The 17,467-nt window shown below is 35.7% G+C and overlaps 1 protein-coding gene across 1 annotated transcript in view; it reads right to left on the bottom strand.

The window, feature by feature from the left end:
* Positions 1-456: 456 nt before the first annotated feature.
* DEUP1 (deuterosome assembly protein 1) overlaps positions 457-17,467 on the bottom strand; it is a 41,793-nt gene continuing 24,782 nt past the window's right edge. Inside the window, exons 9-13 of the mRNA XM_071555813.1 lie at positions 16,084-16,281; positions 15,033-15,119; positions 12,334-12,530; positions 6,483-6,783; positions 457-627 (exon numbers count right to left, since the gene is read on the bottom strand). Coding sequence (XP_071411914.1) covers positions 457-627; positions 6,483-6,783; positions 12,334-12,530; positions 15,033-15,119; positions 16,084-16,281 — 954 coding nt within the window. The remainder of the gene's footprint in view (positions 628-6,482; positions 6,784-12,333; positions 12,531-15,032; positions 15,120-16,083; positions 16,282-17,467) is intronic.

Here is a 17,467-nt window from a genome sequence, read left to right on the forward strand (position 1 = left end):
CATAGCCAAGAATAATCAGAGCATAGATAAGCCCTTTATCCCAGGAGCTGTGACATGGCTAAAGGCCCTTATTATTCCTCTCTACAATCCAGAGATTTTCTCTTGGCTGATTCTAATTTCAGGGGAGTAATTCTACTTATTAGCCCTCTGTATGTTACAGAATTTCAAGTATCTTGTTTAATTTACAGTGCTGTGACAGGGTGTCTGCTGCATGTAATTTAACTGTGCAAAACCTACCTGTATATTTTAGAATATGTTTAGAGTTTATTTTGTAATATAGTCAAGTTACAATATACTTAAATCCATATGATAATGATGATCTTATTGAATACTTGGTGCTAAAAATACATGTCATTGGCAATGTGCCTAAATACATTAAGTGGCTAGTTGCAGATTTTAATTTTAAGAAACTCATGGGTCATTACTTGCCTTTTTTTTCTTAGTTGTGTGACTGGCTTAAGTATGTCTGCTTTGCTGTATCCTGGCGTATTTTTTTATAATATTTGCAGAATATCTTCGCAGCTCTTCAAGGTGTGAATTTAAATGTTCTTCAAACTCTCTTGCATGTTTATCTTCTTCTTGAAGGAACTTTTCTGTTGTTGCAAGGAAGGACATCTCAGAGGGAGACTGAAAAAGGAATAGGAAATCATGGTTAGTGAAAAAACAGTAAGTTCTACAACATGTTTGCATTATCAAATTCTAGATGTGGAAAACATCTTGATCTATAGCAGCTAATAACACTGTAATGCTTTATACCTCACCAAGAAAACATGAATTTGGGCATACATTTTTAAAGGTATCCATATGCCTAAATGACATAAAGTGAACATGATGTTTGATTACCTCTGATTTTCACAGCATTAGGATGTAGATTTACCATTAAAAATTTAAATATTCTGTCAAACAAAATTAAGCTGCTGCAGAACCTCTGAAATCTTTGGATCAGCTACAGGTTATGTTAGTTACTTGTATAATGTAGATCAAGGCAGAGGACAATAACCTTTTTTGGAATTACAAAATATAATTAGTGTTGGATACTGCTGATTGGCTCCTGGAATTTTGACGCTCTGTTTCTGTGATGTGATACTTTCTGAGGAAAGGAAGAAAACCTATTGCTCATTTCAGTACTATTAACTCCAAGCCTTGACATTCTGGAGAATGTATTAACTTTTATTCACTGCAAGTAATCCAGCTGAAAAATCTTCTTTCCATTTAATGAGCATTTAGTAGATTCAGACAAAAACCCTACCAAAAATCAGCCTTAAAATGGTTGTCATGGGATGCAGAGTTGTATAAAGCAAAGGACATGAGTGAATCTTTGCTGGAACAAGTTCTAAACTTTTAAGCAGCAATTTTTGTTAATTCTTTTGCTAATACTTAAGATGCATTCATTGGAATGTCTTTATAAAAAGAAATATGAAATAGTTTTTCTTTGCCTAAAAATACCATGCTTGTTTAAATACATTCAATGGTTATTTGTATAGATAAATAAAATTTTATTACATGAATTTTTAACATTTGGCTAAGGAAAAAACTTAGTATAGGAGCTGTAATATTAAAAGAAAATTTGTTTTTGTCTTTATATGGTCATATATTGAGAAAAATTATTGATATTTTAAATTGTAATTAAACCATATCTTAAATAGTTTTAGTTACTGATTGAGTTAGTCTAGAATCACAGGTTTTGGTTTTTCTAGAATTCAGAAAAGAGAGGTACTATGTTAGCACATCAAATAGGAATTCAACTATTCAAATGTTCTCTGGTAAAGGCCAATTTTATTACACCTGTAAATTTTTAACTCTAGGCTCCATTCTATCAGAAGGGGGTATTCCCTACTTCCACAGCAAACAGAGAAAGATTTGGTTTTTGTTTTCAATTTTGTTGAAAACTCCCCTTTAACACCTTGCCCGTCCAAAAGATACTAAGAGGACAAATGCTTTTAAGCACCATTCTATTCAAACTCTTTGCAGGAGGTTTTGAGATGAAATTTAGAGATTTCCTACGGGAAAAAAATTGCCATGTATGAGTAAGAAACTCAAAGGTATTGCATCGCTTTGTGCCACAACACTATCAATCTGTGCACTAGCAGAAATGAGAGAGAATATCAGTCTTCTAAAGTTTAAGAAACTAGAGGGACATCACCTGTCTTCTGGTTTTCTTCATAAACACATGCATGACTTCCCATCCATAAATTCATTAATGTTTTCATCTGAAGAGTTTTTTCTGAGATTCTGAATGCCATGGCCATATGCACATTTATTCCTTCATGGACTAGATCACAAATACTTCTCCTTGTGATGTTACAAGTCAGTGATAGAGTTGGCAGTACTATTTGAAGTTATTTGAAGAAGGCTTTTGTGTTATGAAGAAGACATTGGATTTGGAGGCTTTACTTAAGGAATCACCATGTGTTTCACTTACTGAATATCAGCTATGAAGTCACTGATTCAATACTGAGCAGTGGGAAGCATGAGAAATGGGGGAAATCTGAATGTGAAATTTGAATTTAATAGGCATTATCACCTACAGAAAAAAGTCACATTGGACTTTTCCATAAGGACAGCAGATTTACACAGGTGCTAGTCTTCAGAAATGTTACACCAAGTTAAAAGAGATCCTCAGGGATTCATTATAACAATGCTTACAACTACTGACTTGTCATTGGAAACAGACTGGCCTCTTGATCAAATTACCTTCTGAAACTGCTAATGTCCTTTGCTTCAACTGGTAGTTACTTTGATGTTTTTCTTCCTGAAATACACTGTAAACTCCAAATTAGACATTTCTGAATCCCTCAGACCTGAGAGAAGAATGTTTATCACTTAGAATAAGCAGGTCATGGTTCCCTACTAAGGGTCAGACTACAGATTTCATGCGCTTCGAGAGAAGGTTTTATCTAAGCAGGTCTAAAAGGCAACATTCCTTGTTAGCAATTACACTTTGCTTTCCAAGCCTCTGGTCTGTTCTTTCATTATGTTCTTTATAGTCTTTGCTTTGGCAAATTTTTAGAAGAAAAAAACATAAGGAAGCTGTTTTAATCCGTATCTCTGATGAGATTCATGCTCTTTAATTTCTTCCCAGGTATTGCTTATGTCTTTTGGTTTTCAGACTGGATCTGAATAGAAATATGTTCATTGTAAGCCTTCCATCTAACTTGTCTGGGTAATTAGGCAACAAAGACTAGTTTTTCATTTCTACAGTGTCAGCTGATCTCCTATTTTTTGGTGTATACCAGTAATGGAAATCACCTTTTTGCCTCATCATTTACTGGAAATGAAGAAGTGCACCTGATAGAGATACATATTTCTACATATGAAATATGTCCGAAATATGTCTTCTCCTTAAATAAGAACTACGCAAATTGGTTATGAATTAACTCTGGATTGCTTGGGAGAAGCCCTAAAGGAAGGGCTGTTCTCTCTCAAAGATTGCCTAATTAATTTGCCTAGAGTTAATCTCTTACTTGCCCCAAGAGTTATCCCAGCATTCTTGGATGCACCATCAGCAGGACAGCAGGAAAGTTTTAACACTTGGGATATTTTAACATTTAGTGTTCAAATCACGAGTGGTCAAACCCCAGTGTTACAGCCTTCTCATGGTTAGCTGCTTCTACTTTCCAGGAAAGATTTTGTAATACCGGGAATAGAAATTGATCTGGCTAATTTTAATCTCACTGTGGCTAAATCTGGGGGCTTTCAGAAGTAGTTTCCTCTAGCTCTACAAGGCAGTACATCTTAGGCATCAGGTACCTGCCTTAAACACGCTTTTGCTCATATATGACAATCAAATTTGAGATGCGTAGGAAATTGCTGAGTGACATAGGAAGACTTATAGATGGCCTAAGTTACCTAATCAGCTTGCTAAAAGTAATACCTAAGAGTGAGAGGCATAGGCTACAGCCTCACTGTAGGATCAGGACTGTCAAAATAATTCCTAATAATGTTCAATGGTAGAATTTCCACAACTTTCCATTGTGATCTATTTATTAAGCAAGTTCCTATACTAATGCTAGAAAGCTTCATAATGCCTAATTTAAATTTTCATTGCTCCAGATTAAGTCTTTCTTTTATTTCCAAGCCTTGAAAGCAAGAACAAACAACATCTGTCCATTATCTGAAGAGAAACATGAGAAGGTATTTGTGACTAAAAGATCAGGCAATCCTTTTCTGAAGTTGATCATTTCAGAAGGAGAGCACAGTTCAAAGTACTGTTCAGAGAAAAAGTATTTCCCTAGATTTGGAAAGCTCGGAAACAAGAATTTTTGGGGTTATGGGAATTTCCAGTGAATCACAGCTGAGCTTTCTAGTTTATTCTAAGGTAAGAATGACTCCACAGATGTAACCTCTAAGTAAGTATGTGAAAGGGCAGAGGTTCCAGTGGAACATTTGCTAATCTTTGTCTGAAGATTCTTTAACAGGACGAAAGATGAAAGTCTTTGTCTAAAGCCCTAGAGACTATTTTCTCTCTTCCCTCAATACCACAGAAGTAATTTTGGTATGTATCAGAACATCAGCTGGAAATCCAATGTTTTCAATTTGTGCTACAAATATTCTTCAGAAAAATAGTGGCTTATAATATTTTCAGAAGTTTAGAACATACTGGAGATTTCTCTTGGGTCTTGTCCCTGTGTCCTGTCCCCCACAAGTTCAGAGAAGTCTGTCAAAGAACTGTGGTTTGCGATGTACTGTATCTTCTTCTCTTCAAAGCAACAGCATTTGAACACAGACCTCTAGAGTAACAGACTGTAGAATGTTTGGCACTAAAGCTGGGGTATCCAATGTCAGCCTGAGTGACAATTTAATTTCAGTGGTCTGAACTCGTACTTGCCTCAATGCCACTGATTTGGACTGTCTCTGTACGGGCAATAGCCCTTGCTTTATAATTTTGTTATGTGCTTTGCCCACACACCAGCTGGAAAGTGTTTTCCCTACAATCTAGTCAACTGTCTTGATATTGACCCTGTCCTGAGTGCCAGCTGGCAAATAATTTCACTGCAGAAGTGTCTCAGAATGGCCATTTTTCTCAGGATGACTGGAAACAAGCTTTGTGGTCTCATGTCTCTGACACTTGTAAAGAAGAGGGAAGAATTGGTGTTTATCCCACTCTTCTGAAAAAGACCAAACAACTCTTTTCGTGATTAGCACTTAAAGGAGGAAAATTCTCAAGCCATGAGAAACCAAAAGCCATTTACTTAAAATGCCTATGAAACAAGAATATACAAATGGAAGTGAGGTAAAAGACCCAGGACTATGTGGTCCTCACTGTTCTCGTGCTACTGGGACACAGCTGATGGGACCACAGTCAGCGAAGGGCAGTGCTGCAATCCTGCTTCCCAGGCAGTCCACCATCATGGTGCTTCCTGTCAACAGTGAGATTCTCAAATAGGGAAATAGTCTTCCAGCAGCCACGTCTCTGATAGGAAAGGGGGTTGTGTGTTCACTTCTGAAGTGAAGAACAAAAGCAGAATGCAACAACCACAGACTGCTTGAAGATGGTTGTTGCTGTCATGATGCCTCTTTGTTCCTACTTAAGGTGACAAATGGCAAGAAAATTGCCTAGAAGTTTCCCTTAGTAAATGCTAAAGTCTTCCCTCTTCTCCTTCTACAGGTTCAGCTCTGCAGCTGAGGATCTCCTGGTTAAAAAGATCTATGTATCATAGCTGGACAGAGGGATGTGGACAGCCCATTCCTTAACCTGTTAGTTCCACTACTCAGTTATGGTGTAGTTCCATGGTTTGAGAGGAAAGTAAGTGCTAAGTTTTCAAGTGGCCTATAGTGGAGGCCTAAGGAAGAATAAAAGATACTAGGAAAGAGCATAAAGGTAAAATTTGAAGAGAGATCCAAAGCCAAAGAATTATAGAAAGTTTTTCTTAAGTTGTCTTAGGCAAAGTGGGATTTGTCACACTTCTCATAGAGGCTGGTGATCTCCAGCCTATGAAGATCAAAACAAAGAATGCTGTACTATTTCTCTTTCATTTCAAGAAAAATAAGGGTTACAGCGGTTATAATTTTTGTTCCTTTTCAGATGAAATCGCTAACATATAGAAAATAGTTTCTGTGGTTCCCCTGATTTCGTCTGTCAAATGCTGCAGAAGTTTGATTTGTCTAACAGCACTTAAGGCAGTAACTTTTCAGGTATTATGGAAACACTCTTAAAGCAGAGTGCTCTTACAGAGGCACTATGATGCAAAATGCCCCAATATAGAAGCCAATAAGCTAAAATGTAGAAATCTTTCTCACAGTCACATAATGGCAGGTAATTATCACCATCATTATTAGAACAGAGGTATGGCTCAGTAGGGGATGTTTAATCTCCAGAAAAACTACATTTCTCTTAGGGTAAGGAACTTCCATTTTTGCTGGGCTAGCACTGTATAAATAATGACAACAAGGGTGATCTAATTTTTGTCTCCTCCAAGGCTGCACTTGGTCCACAGATGGATTTTTGAGAATGTATGTGTTAAAGAAAAATATTTACTTACTGGTGATTGGCTTTCTTCTGCATTAAAAGCAGAGCTTAGTAAGCTGCTTGTTGTGCCCATTTCAGGACATGGCCCACCAAAGCCTGAAGGATACCCCACTGGTGGTGATGGAGGTTTGTAAGTTATTTTCCTTTCCTGACCTCTGTGAAGTGGATAAGAAGATAAAATGCTATCACTTTTTGACTCAGTGATATTGCCTTGGCCATGTAAAGCAGGACTACAGTTTCTGTGGTGTCCACTGGCGGTGAGCACAGCAGTCTGTGGACATTCCATTTCCCATGCTTCTTTATTTTGGAAAGATCTAAAAGAAAAAAAAAATCAGAGTATGAAACCCACTTAAACTATTAAATTATCACAGCAAAGCCAAAGGTTTTTATTTGTTTACACAGTTTTGGTCATGCAGCTGTTCCAACTGCTTTATGCATGAAGGTGTGGGCATTACCAAGTTGCAGCAATTGAGCAACTTTCCACCTAAGTTACTGTAAATGTCTGAGTATGGATTCTCTATCTGCTTCAAGTGGGACTTAAATCACGCTAATTTAAACCCTTTCACTGGAGCATAAGTTGAGGAACCTTGCCTTGGTTGGTATAACTGTGGCAGGACAAGAGCTAAAACACAAACTCACTTCAGGTACTGAAGATGCGAATACTCCGTAAGTGTTTGTTACCCATTCTTTGCTAAAGGTTATCCTTCCTTTAGCTTTTCAGTGGAGGAAACCATGTAAGCACTCTTCAGCCATGCCCTAGCTTTTAGTGTCATAGAAATTAGAGTCAATTTAGCCACATAAATAGAGGAAATGAAATATGAAAGTATGAGTGAGATGAGAAAAAAAAGTTATTAGTGGTTGTATAATTAGTCAATTTTGATCTAATATCACCTTAAACAACTATGTTCTATTAGCTGGAATTTAGAAGAAATAAATAAAAAATAGTACAGGCATCTTTCATCCTGCAGTTTTACTGAAATGCTAATTTTGCCACTGATTAAATGACAACACTCTGAAGATTAATATATAAAAAATACATTTTTAAATGCACTTTCTCAAAACTTGTACAAGAAAATGCTTTTGTAGCAATAAGTGAAATTCTAAAGCTTAAGAAAAAATTTTCATGTATTTTATCTTGATGTTCTATAATTCTTGTATCCCACTTAGAGTGATCAGAATTGACGTGAAAGTATTTGTATTCACTTGTAGTTCTGTAAAGCAAAAACTACTATGGTTAACTGCAACATAGAAAAAAAAGAAAGAAAGCTATTTTATTCCCATTCAAAATATCTTCCTGACAGTTAACTGAGCAATTCTGATACTGTATTGATTGAAGCAGAAAATTTTGAAACTAGCTTGCCCAGATGTCTGCTGAATTGCACTAATTTTCTGTTGCATCATTCCTTGTATTATATACCAAAACATGAAAAAAATTATTTCAGATTTTGTTAAATATTTCTGACTGAGGTAAAATTTACAATATTTCTGACTAAGGTAAAAATTTCCATTGTACTGAGATTTGTGCTTATGATGAAATTTTAATCTTGGGAGGTAACCACTAAAACATAATAGCTGTTTGAACAGATTCTATCATTGCAAATATCCTAAAACACTTTACTTATTTGAAATGCAGCTATAAAAGCTTTTAAAGAGCATTTTCTCTGCCACTAAAATATAATTATTATAAATATTCAAGAGTATGCAGAGCTGCTCAGTACTTTTTTTTGTTTGTTTTTAAATAAAAAGAATTTGCCAAGTGCAGGGAAAAGACAGTCTTTTCTGCAGAAGGATCACACCATTATTTTCTAATCTTAATTTAAATATTTAGTGTTGGGAGAGGATGACTGTGTAGGCTTAATGGACCTGCTTGCATATAAGCCCTTGTGCTGGTTTTGGCTGGGGTAGAGTTAATTTTCTTCCCACTAGCTAGTATGGGGGTGTGTTTTGGATTTGTCCTGGAAACAGTGTTGATAACACAGGGATGTTTTAGTTACTGTTGAGCAGTGATTACACAGTTTTCTCCTCACCCCACTCCACCAGTAAGTGGGCAAGGATTGCACAAGGAGTTGGGAGGAGACACAGCCAGGACAGCTGACCCCAGCTGACCCAAGAAGTATTCCAGTCCACATGGCATCACAATCAGCAATAAAAACTGGGTGAAGATTGGCTAGGCATCAGCTGGCAGCTGCTGAGCAATTGTACCATGCATCACTTGTTTTGTATTTAATTCTTATATTATTATTATTTTTTGTTGTTATTGATTTATCCCTTCCTCTTCTGTCCTATTAAACTGTATCTCAACATAGGAATTTTACTTTTTTTTTATCCCCTTTCTTTCCCTGAGGGTGGGGGAGTGAGTGAGTGACTGTGGGGTGTTTACCTGCCTGCCAGGTTAAACCATGACAGCCTGAAGCACGAAACTGAGTATTCAAGAGACTGTGTAGAACAACTCAGAGAACTAATGAAGAACATACTTTTAATCTGATTATAAAAGAAGCATTGATTAAGATACTCTGAATGCTACAGAAAAGCAAATTATAAGCATGATCATATATTATTACTATTACTAATTTTATTATTACTATCAGATTATTACACATTGTAACATAAAATTCTCTGACACTATTCACCAAAACTCCCAGTTTTCTAAATCACCTAAAACGTTTACCGTTATGGAGGGAGAGTCTTCTTTTTTTGTTCCATGGTCTCTTTAAGTAGATATTCTCTGCTCTTTGGACACAGAAGAATACCTTTTTTGTTTTCTTTTTTGTCCTCCCTATTTTAAAGTCCATTCCATATATTGTTTGGATGAAGGGCAAAGTGAAAAAACCCTCCCACAACTGAAGGTAGATGGCATGAATAATAAAATCATGGATTTTTTTTCATCTTGTGTTCTGACCTTTTTGAAAGTAATTTTCTCTCTAAACCTACAGTAAAGTCTATGTGATCTGTGTTCTTTTTTTCCCCTTCAGAACTGCTTCTGTATCTATTTAATAACAATTATTACTGTTATCTTATAGCTTACTTTGTTGAGACCAGAATTTTCAGACTTGAGTGCCTACAGTTATGGTAGCTTTTAGATAGTAAAACCAAACACTCAGATACTCCCTCACCACCCCCACCCCTACCCCCCAAAAAAGACTGATTTTTTAAAGGAACTCTGCTTCCTACTGTAATCCATTGTGGGGCTGCTTGGTATTTTTGAAAAACATGACACCTACATTGAGGTGCTATGGACACTATGCCTTTATTTTGGACAGTTTTCACAGTTGAGGTTTAAATTTTGAGCAGTTCTGTGCAACATAATGTCCAAGAACAGAGTTTACTTTGAATACAAATGTAAAGGTAGGTAAATATCCGCAAATTTGTAAAAAACTGTCCATTTCCTAACACTAGCAGTGCAAATACACTGTAGGTGCAATTGAGTAATTTATGCTTTCAGTGGGATTACTTCATAGAGTATGTACATTTACTTCAAAAAATAGTATCACTGTTGACATGGTGACATATGGGACAAGAAGTGAAAGAATGATGTCCTCACAAAGGGAATTTGTATAGACACAATCAACTTTCCCAGACTGATATATAAAATCAGCCTGGCACCCATAGATGAATGACTTCAGTGATGCAGTTCCAGTCTTTACTCGTCATTTTTGCCACACAATGAAAATGCCCTCTGCCTTGGCACCTTTATGTATTTTATGCATATTTTTATGGTAAATAGGTAGCTTTTCATTTGGGAGCTCATGTGCATGTTTTAATTTTGGAAGAAACAAACTAGACACACCAGCTTCATCAGAGAAAGCCCTCTTCAACCATGCCAAAATTTAAATCAACTCTATGTGGCCGTGATCTAAATAAAGGATTGAAATCTTGAGGGTGGGGAAAGCTTATGTAAATGCCAATTAGAAGTAAGTGGGGAAAGCTTATGTAAATGGCAATTAGAAGTAAGGCAATCATCATGTAAGAAAACAGTATTTAATTGAGGTGGCTATAGGTAGAATGTGGGAGCAGTCCTTTTTAGCAAGACTTGCTCTAGCATATCTTACTTTGTAACATTTAGAAATTCACTGTATGCTGAAAAAAAGATTTGTACTACTTTTTAAATTGCCAGCATAACTTCCTGTAATTTCCTGGGTTTTCTCTAGAGGTCTCCTTTCTAAGTCATCATGGTAGCCATACCCAGGATTCCAGTACGGATTTGGAGACACGACTGAAAAATATTGTAGAATATATATATATCCCTCCCTTGCACAAGCACCATGTTTTCTATTCTTTTTTACTATGTAAAAAAAGTTTTTGTGCCCTTTCTCCAGTGCCATAATTACCATGGAAACAGAAGTGCAAATTAAACCAGAAATAACAGGGTTTATGCTCACAATAAAATAAACATACCCCAGATTTTAACTCAACCAACATCAATTCCCTGGTTTATCTGCATACTTTTGATGATTGAAAATTTAATTTTAGTTTCCTGGGAAAATCTTGAGATAGTTCTCTGTCTGGGAACAGAGAACTGATAGTATGGAGAGGGCCCAGTCTTACAGACTGGCTGGCTGATGTGCAAATACTGTACACGTGAAATTTGTACATTTTTTGAAAATTCTATGTATTTATTTAGCTAAATAGTTTTTCCTTTCAGAATTCAAATGTGTGGTTTAGATCCTGAAAACCAGACTCCTTATATCTGTTTTATAATATTAATTATAATTTATATTGTGTTCAGTAGTGTGGCTGAGATTTCTGTTGTGAGAAAGGTTAAATCCCCCAGTTTTAGTTTAACATTGGTCTTCAATGGCTATAAAATCAAAATCCGGCAAATTACATGTGTAGGAAAACAGCCAGAAATGCCACTTCTGTGTGTATATATGTATGCTCATTACGTATATGCATATATATATATACACATACATCTATTTGTTTACATAAACACAAATGCTACCTCCATCACTAAAAACTATTTTTTAAATAGGAAATTTTAGACACAAATGTTGCTACATATATTGGGATGCCCCTCTATTTTTCAGAGAGAAAATCACTTTAAAACCTAAATGTATGAGTTTGAAATCTTAAAATGTGCAATTTTGGCTCCAACTATTTCAACTTTGATTCACAGAACTATTTTACATTAGTGCTATCATATCAGGTTCTTATTACTTTTTTACTGCAATGCCATGAAGGTAATTCAGGGCCTCACTGAGTACAGGGAAATAAGAAGAAAATCATCACTACAATGTTTTCTATGAGTCTCAGTATTTTTAAGCCTTATTAATTGTTCATAACAAGAAGTTTATTGTAGTAATGACTTACTCAGGGCATCTGAAATTACATTTCTTTTAAAAATCAGGTCATCCAAGACCACCTGAACTAGACAAGGCATTAAAATACATTTAATGAAACTTGCAACAAATTAAACAGGAGGGACCCAAACCTTTTCAGCAGGGATTGCAGCTGAAACTGCATATTAAGATAACTTTCTGTGAAGCAGTTTACCTCTCATGTTGTTTTTTCTGTACTTTCCTTGTCTTGTTTTTATTTGACAATAAAAATACAGTCTGTCCTGTTTTGCAAAACATGGAACTTAGAATACTTGAGCAGCACATAAAAAGTTGTTGAAGTTGTTTCATGTGCTAAATAGTAAAATAGGCATCAGACATTTTCTGGGACTTCATTTATTGCCGAATTCCATTAACCACCCAGAAAAACGCAGGAACTGCTTACAAATATACTATCAAGGTCTGATATTTATATTGGTGGGAATTCTGAATGAACAGAAATAGAAAAAATGTAAGAGTTTGACCCAGTTAGATGCTTCCAAAACACACACACACGAAGCTTGGTATATGTGTACAATCTAATACTACCTGTCTTCCTTTTCTTGCATCTTTAAATGGCTTTGGTAGCTGTGCTCTGTTTCTCCATATGTATCCATGCAAGCCAGTATTGATATTTCTGTGTCATTTTGTATTTTAACATTATTTTGTAGTCTTGAATTCTCATGTTTCATTTTGTGAACAGAAGCTGTGAAATTTCCATGTTCTTTGTTACATAAATCTATATTCTGTGAAAAGAGATAAAACCGTCATTAAGTAGTTATTTTTTCCACAATAAATGGGTGTATTTTTAACAAAATACAAAACAATGTTCTATGCTAAAGAAAGACTTAGCTACCATATATAATCATGCAACATTTAGAGCAAACCAAGATAATTGCCTCCAGAAAAAAAAATCACTGTAGATAAATGGAAAAGAAGGAATAACAGCCTCTATAACACAATAAAACAAATTAAAATTTCTTCACAAACATGCATTCAAAATATTTTTGTTGTAAATTCATCACTTGCTTTGTAAAACTGATGATATAAAAGCAACCATAACAGCTATAGCTGCAGACTGTATTGCTCCCTCCAGTAACAATTCCTCTAAAAATAACAAGAAAAATTATAGAAGTTCATTACTATACTGGATAGAGGGTATGTGTGCAGGCACAATTTAATATCTGTGTTGAGAATAGTCACCTTCAGTTTCAGAGGCAGTAAAATAAAGCCACATTAGCACAGAATGCTCTGTCTGTGTTACTAAACCCTGTTTCTCATTGGGTTAACGCACATGGCATACAAGTCAAATCACTGAAAGTTCAAGCCACACGTGCACTGTGACCAGGGGCTAGATCCCATCCACTGGGATATCAAGAGGGGATAATGGAGATTAGCTCTGGAAGCTGTCCAGCCAGAATATGCTGTTCTTTTTTTCTCCTATCACTTACTCCATGAAGCCGATGCTGCACACCTGAGCTGGCTATTTTGGAACTACCTCTCTGCAGAGTACTTCATTGCATTGTGTAACATATTTGCCATTCAGGATACTGTCATCAACATGAAATTCTCAAAAGGCTTATCAGATTACACACCAAAGACTAAACCCCCTTGCATTTTATTAAGTTGTGCTTTCATATATTTATAGATTTACCGTGCTGCCTTGGAACCCAGTAACTCCTGAGTATTACAGGCTTTTATTATACTGCTAGCATAGCTGTGCTCCTGCACCTGAAACCTTGTCTCTTCCTTGCACTAAAACTGGTTTGATGCCATCTCTGTGAACCTTGCCTTGCTTAGCTAGTTTTAAGGGAACTTTAGGAGCCAAGCTGGAGTGAAAATGCTACAAAGTATAAGAAAATGTGATGTTTTGTGCTGTGATGGGGGAGCAGGGGGTCAACTATGTCTCTCAAGTGGGAGGAGTGGCAGAAGAGAGGAAGAAGGAGAGTGTTAAGTCATCCTACCAGTAATAACTCTAGAATCAGCAGTGAAGTTACAATGGCATGAACCCCAAAACTGAGCTGACACAGTTGCACTGCCTTTGAAATCTAAACCCTGAAAGTAACCGTGTCTGATGATGCTTTACACCATCCTGACTGACTTAGACTGGCACTAGTCTGAGATGTCTGCGTAGTGCTCCACTGAGCAGCACAAACACATCCATAAAAATCTCACCAATTCCTGGAATCTGAGTATCAAATACCTCATAAACTTTAATGTTTAGATCCTCACAATACATTAGTAAAGTAGGAAAGAATTACTAAGTCCACAAATCCATTGAAATGTGTATTGACCTTGGTATATGTAGTAACTGGATTTTACTGCTGAAATTTAACAAATTGGATGTCTCCAACGGTCTTGTAAGACAGCTCTCCTCAATCTTCAAGAAGAATATCACTGTAGAGAAGAGCTAGACATGCATACAAACATCCATCTATGCTTCCACAGTAATATTTCTTATATACATATACATATATCCATGGAAGTGTATATGTATGTACAGGAAAGATATCACTGACAGACATACATGCTATTTTAAGAGTGTGGATATACGGGACATTCTTTCATGCATTTGTCAGACACAGTAAGACAAATAACAGGCTTCAAATCCCTCCCAAATATATTTACATCAATACTTACAAACAACATTCCACTGGGGTTTTTGTAGTGATAGATACAGTAACTGCAGATGTTCTGTAAGCAGGGGACATTTTGAAGTTTTTGTGGAAGGCAGCATATATTTTTACAAACTAAAGTTCTTATGGCATACTTTTTTTGAATTAAATTTTTAACATCCATTGTTTGGAAAGAAACAAAAGTAAACTCTGAAAATAAGCTGGGTGGGAGCAAGATGTGTCAGTTTTTTACAATGTAACTTAAATAACATATGAACAAAGGCATAAAATATTTAAAAAGGACATATTTTTGTGTGTGAGGATGACTGTTTAAACTTAAATAAGTGATGCCACTTACAAAAAAACAGGCTCCCAGAAGCCATTTAGTGTCTAGACACTTACTGAAAAATTTAGCTTTTTTCTAGTTCTAATACAATTAGGGTAAAAATTCCACCTAACTATACCCATCTTCAGGCTGTGTGTGAATACCACTTGGCTCTCATTATGTTGCACACCTTATTATTTATTTATTTATTTTGTGCAGGCCATAAATCTCTTAATCTGCCATGGTCTCAGTCTAAATTTACAATAGATATAGGTAACTGTTGTGCTTCATAGATTAAGAAAAATTACCATGCAATTTTCACACTCCCGGTTTTCCACCATCAATTTTCGATGTGTGTTTTCAGATTTGATAACTTCGTATCGGAGTTCCAATAACTACGAAAATATTAAGTTCTTAGTTAAATACAAGAATATTACAGCTAACTTGACACTGAGTATAGATACATACTATAAGATTTTTAAATATAGCAATTATAAAAGAGGAAAGAAGTATTAAACCATCTATAAAAGATTTGCAAATGCAATGCCTCTGATTTTATTTACCTTTCTGGAAGGAGTAATGATTTAGAAAAACAAAGATACAAAGAGGGACAGATTTTTACAGGCCATGGAAACTGGATGAAATCCTAGTCATGACACCAGAAATGGTATCTACTCTTTCTGTGATAATGATTGGGAATGTGACCTGGCAAAGAGCACCACATAGTAGGAAACCTCTCTCATCTTCCTCAAATACCACCTTTCCTATTGTCAAAAGTAAACTATTACAATGGTCACAATTTTCAGTATGTAGTGACCCTCTCAGAAAACCCAGACCCAGCCAGAAACCTCTAAATATGAAGGTTCTTTTCTTTTACAAATGAAGAAATGAAGATAATATATTTGGTTTTGAAACTGAAATTTGCCATTAAAACACTGGAATCTTAGAGTCTCCAGCTCTAAAATCACTAGATTTTTCTTTGCATATACATAACATTCTTCATAAATCTTATAAAACATTGAAAATCTAGACACTTTCTAGACAGTTGAATAAACAGCTCTAGTGATATAGCTCATATAATAACCACAAATTGGAAGTTTTCAAAATCTTTTGTATGTTAAAATGGTAACTAGATTTGATAGAAAGAATGAATTGCAATTGAGATGTACAGTTGACATTTACTGGTGCTTTCTTGTTCCCATATCCATTTGGCTGCTTTAGTAATACTTCATAGATATTTACAGCACTGCTGATGAAAACTACAGCAAGAAATGTCATGTCTTTTTTTCACCAATAATGAATGTCATTATCAATAGTGTGGAGTAAAATGATGTAGGCCAGTTTTGCCTGCTTGCATACCTGTTGTTTTGCTAACAATTTGTCTTTTGTCTCTAACTCCATTTTTAACTGTCTTTCCAGAAGAGTAGCTTTCTCCATGATAGTTGCTATAGTGATCTCCTTCTGATGAAGCTCTTCTGTCAGGTCAGAGATTTCTGTCTTCATTCTTTCCTGCTCAGAGCCATGGGACTGCTCCTCTCGATAAACGTGGTTTCTTATCTGTAGCAAATACATTTCAAAAAGCAAAAAGGCTGTGCAGTAAATACGATTGCATCACTTGCTACTTATCAGTGACTTTTTTTGCTGTTGCTTCCAAGACACAAACTCTTCTAACTGAATCAGATTTTCAGATTGTAAAATAAAATGTCTTCGTGAGTCAATACACAGAGCTTTATTTATGTTTACATCTTTTTTCAACACTTCTCTTTAAATAGTATAAGAAATGAACAAAATATGACACATTTCAATTAACATTTTAGAAAACAGTAACAAAAATAATGGAAAGTATTGGAATATATGGTAAAGAATATCCAAGAAAATATCGATTCAATAAGCTTAAGTACAATTTTTTTATATTGCTCCTAAGTTAATTTAGGTTTAAAATAAGTTAATGAATCCTAAATTAACTTAGAAGAAATATAAATAAATTGACCTAGAGACTCTTTAATAAGAAATTATGTTAGAAAGAGTATGTATGAGAATTTTTCCTGCCATGACAGAAAATTTAAGGTTAAACTTTCTGCACCATCTCCTATGTAGAGTTCTTCAAAGTATCAACACAAACATTGTTTTGATAATCTTTCTACTAAAATCAACAATTTAGTGCTGATGGATTTTTTTATTGTCTAAGAAACAAAACAACAAAACCCAGTGTAACAACCTTTGAACCCATTTTAACAATTCCTTGCAATACTGTACACAGTGAGTAACAGAGGGTATTTCATTTTTATTTATGCAAACTGCGCAGAAATATTAGAATTCCAAACATATAGATGTAGATTCAAGAAACGTAAGAGCTGGATCATGACTGTCAGGCCAAAATTGCTGCATTCAAGTCAGCTGCATCCAAACAGAGACATTTAAAACCCACCTGGATGTGTTCCTCTGTAACCTACTCTAGGTGACCCTGCCTTTGTGGGGGGATTGGACTATATGATCTCCCAAAGGTCCCTTCCAACCCCAATAATTTTGTGGTTCTGTGATTCCCACCTACATTGCTTCTCAGCAAAACCACAACATGCCTGTTAGACAAGTTTTGAGTATCCTCTACTTCCAAAGGTTTTGGCCTGACAAGCCATATTCCATTCCACAGTGTCATGCCACTGCTGCTTGCACAGCACTTCTGAAATGCTCAATGCAATGGGATGCACAGCTCAGAATAGAGAGCTCTGCCCCTCACTGTGTA

This window comes from Pithys albifrons, chromosome 1 (genome assembly GCF_047495875.1).
Source record: "Pithys albifrons albifrons isolate INPA30051 chromosome 1, PitAlb_v1, whole genome shotgun sequence".
Classification (NCBI taxonomy): domain Eukaryota; kingdom Metazoa; phylum Chordata; class Aves; order Passeriformes; family Thamnophilidae; genus Pithys; species Pithys albifrons.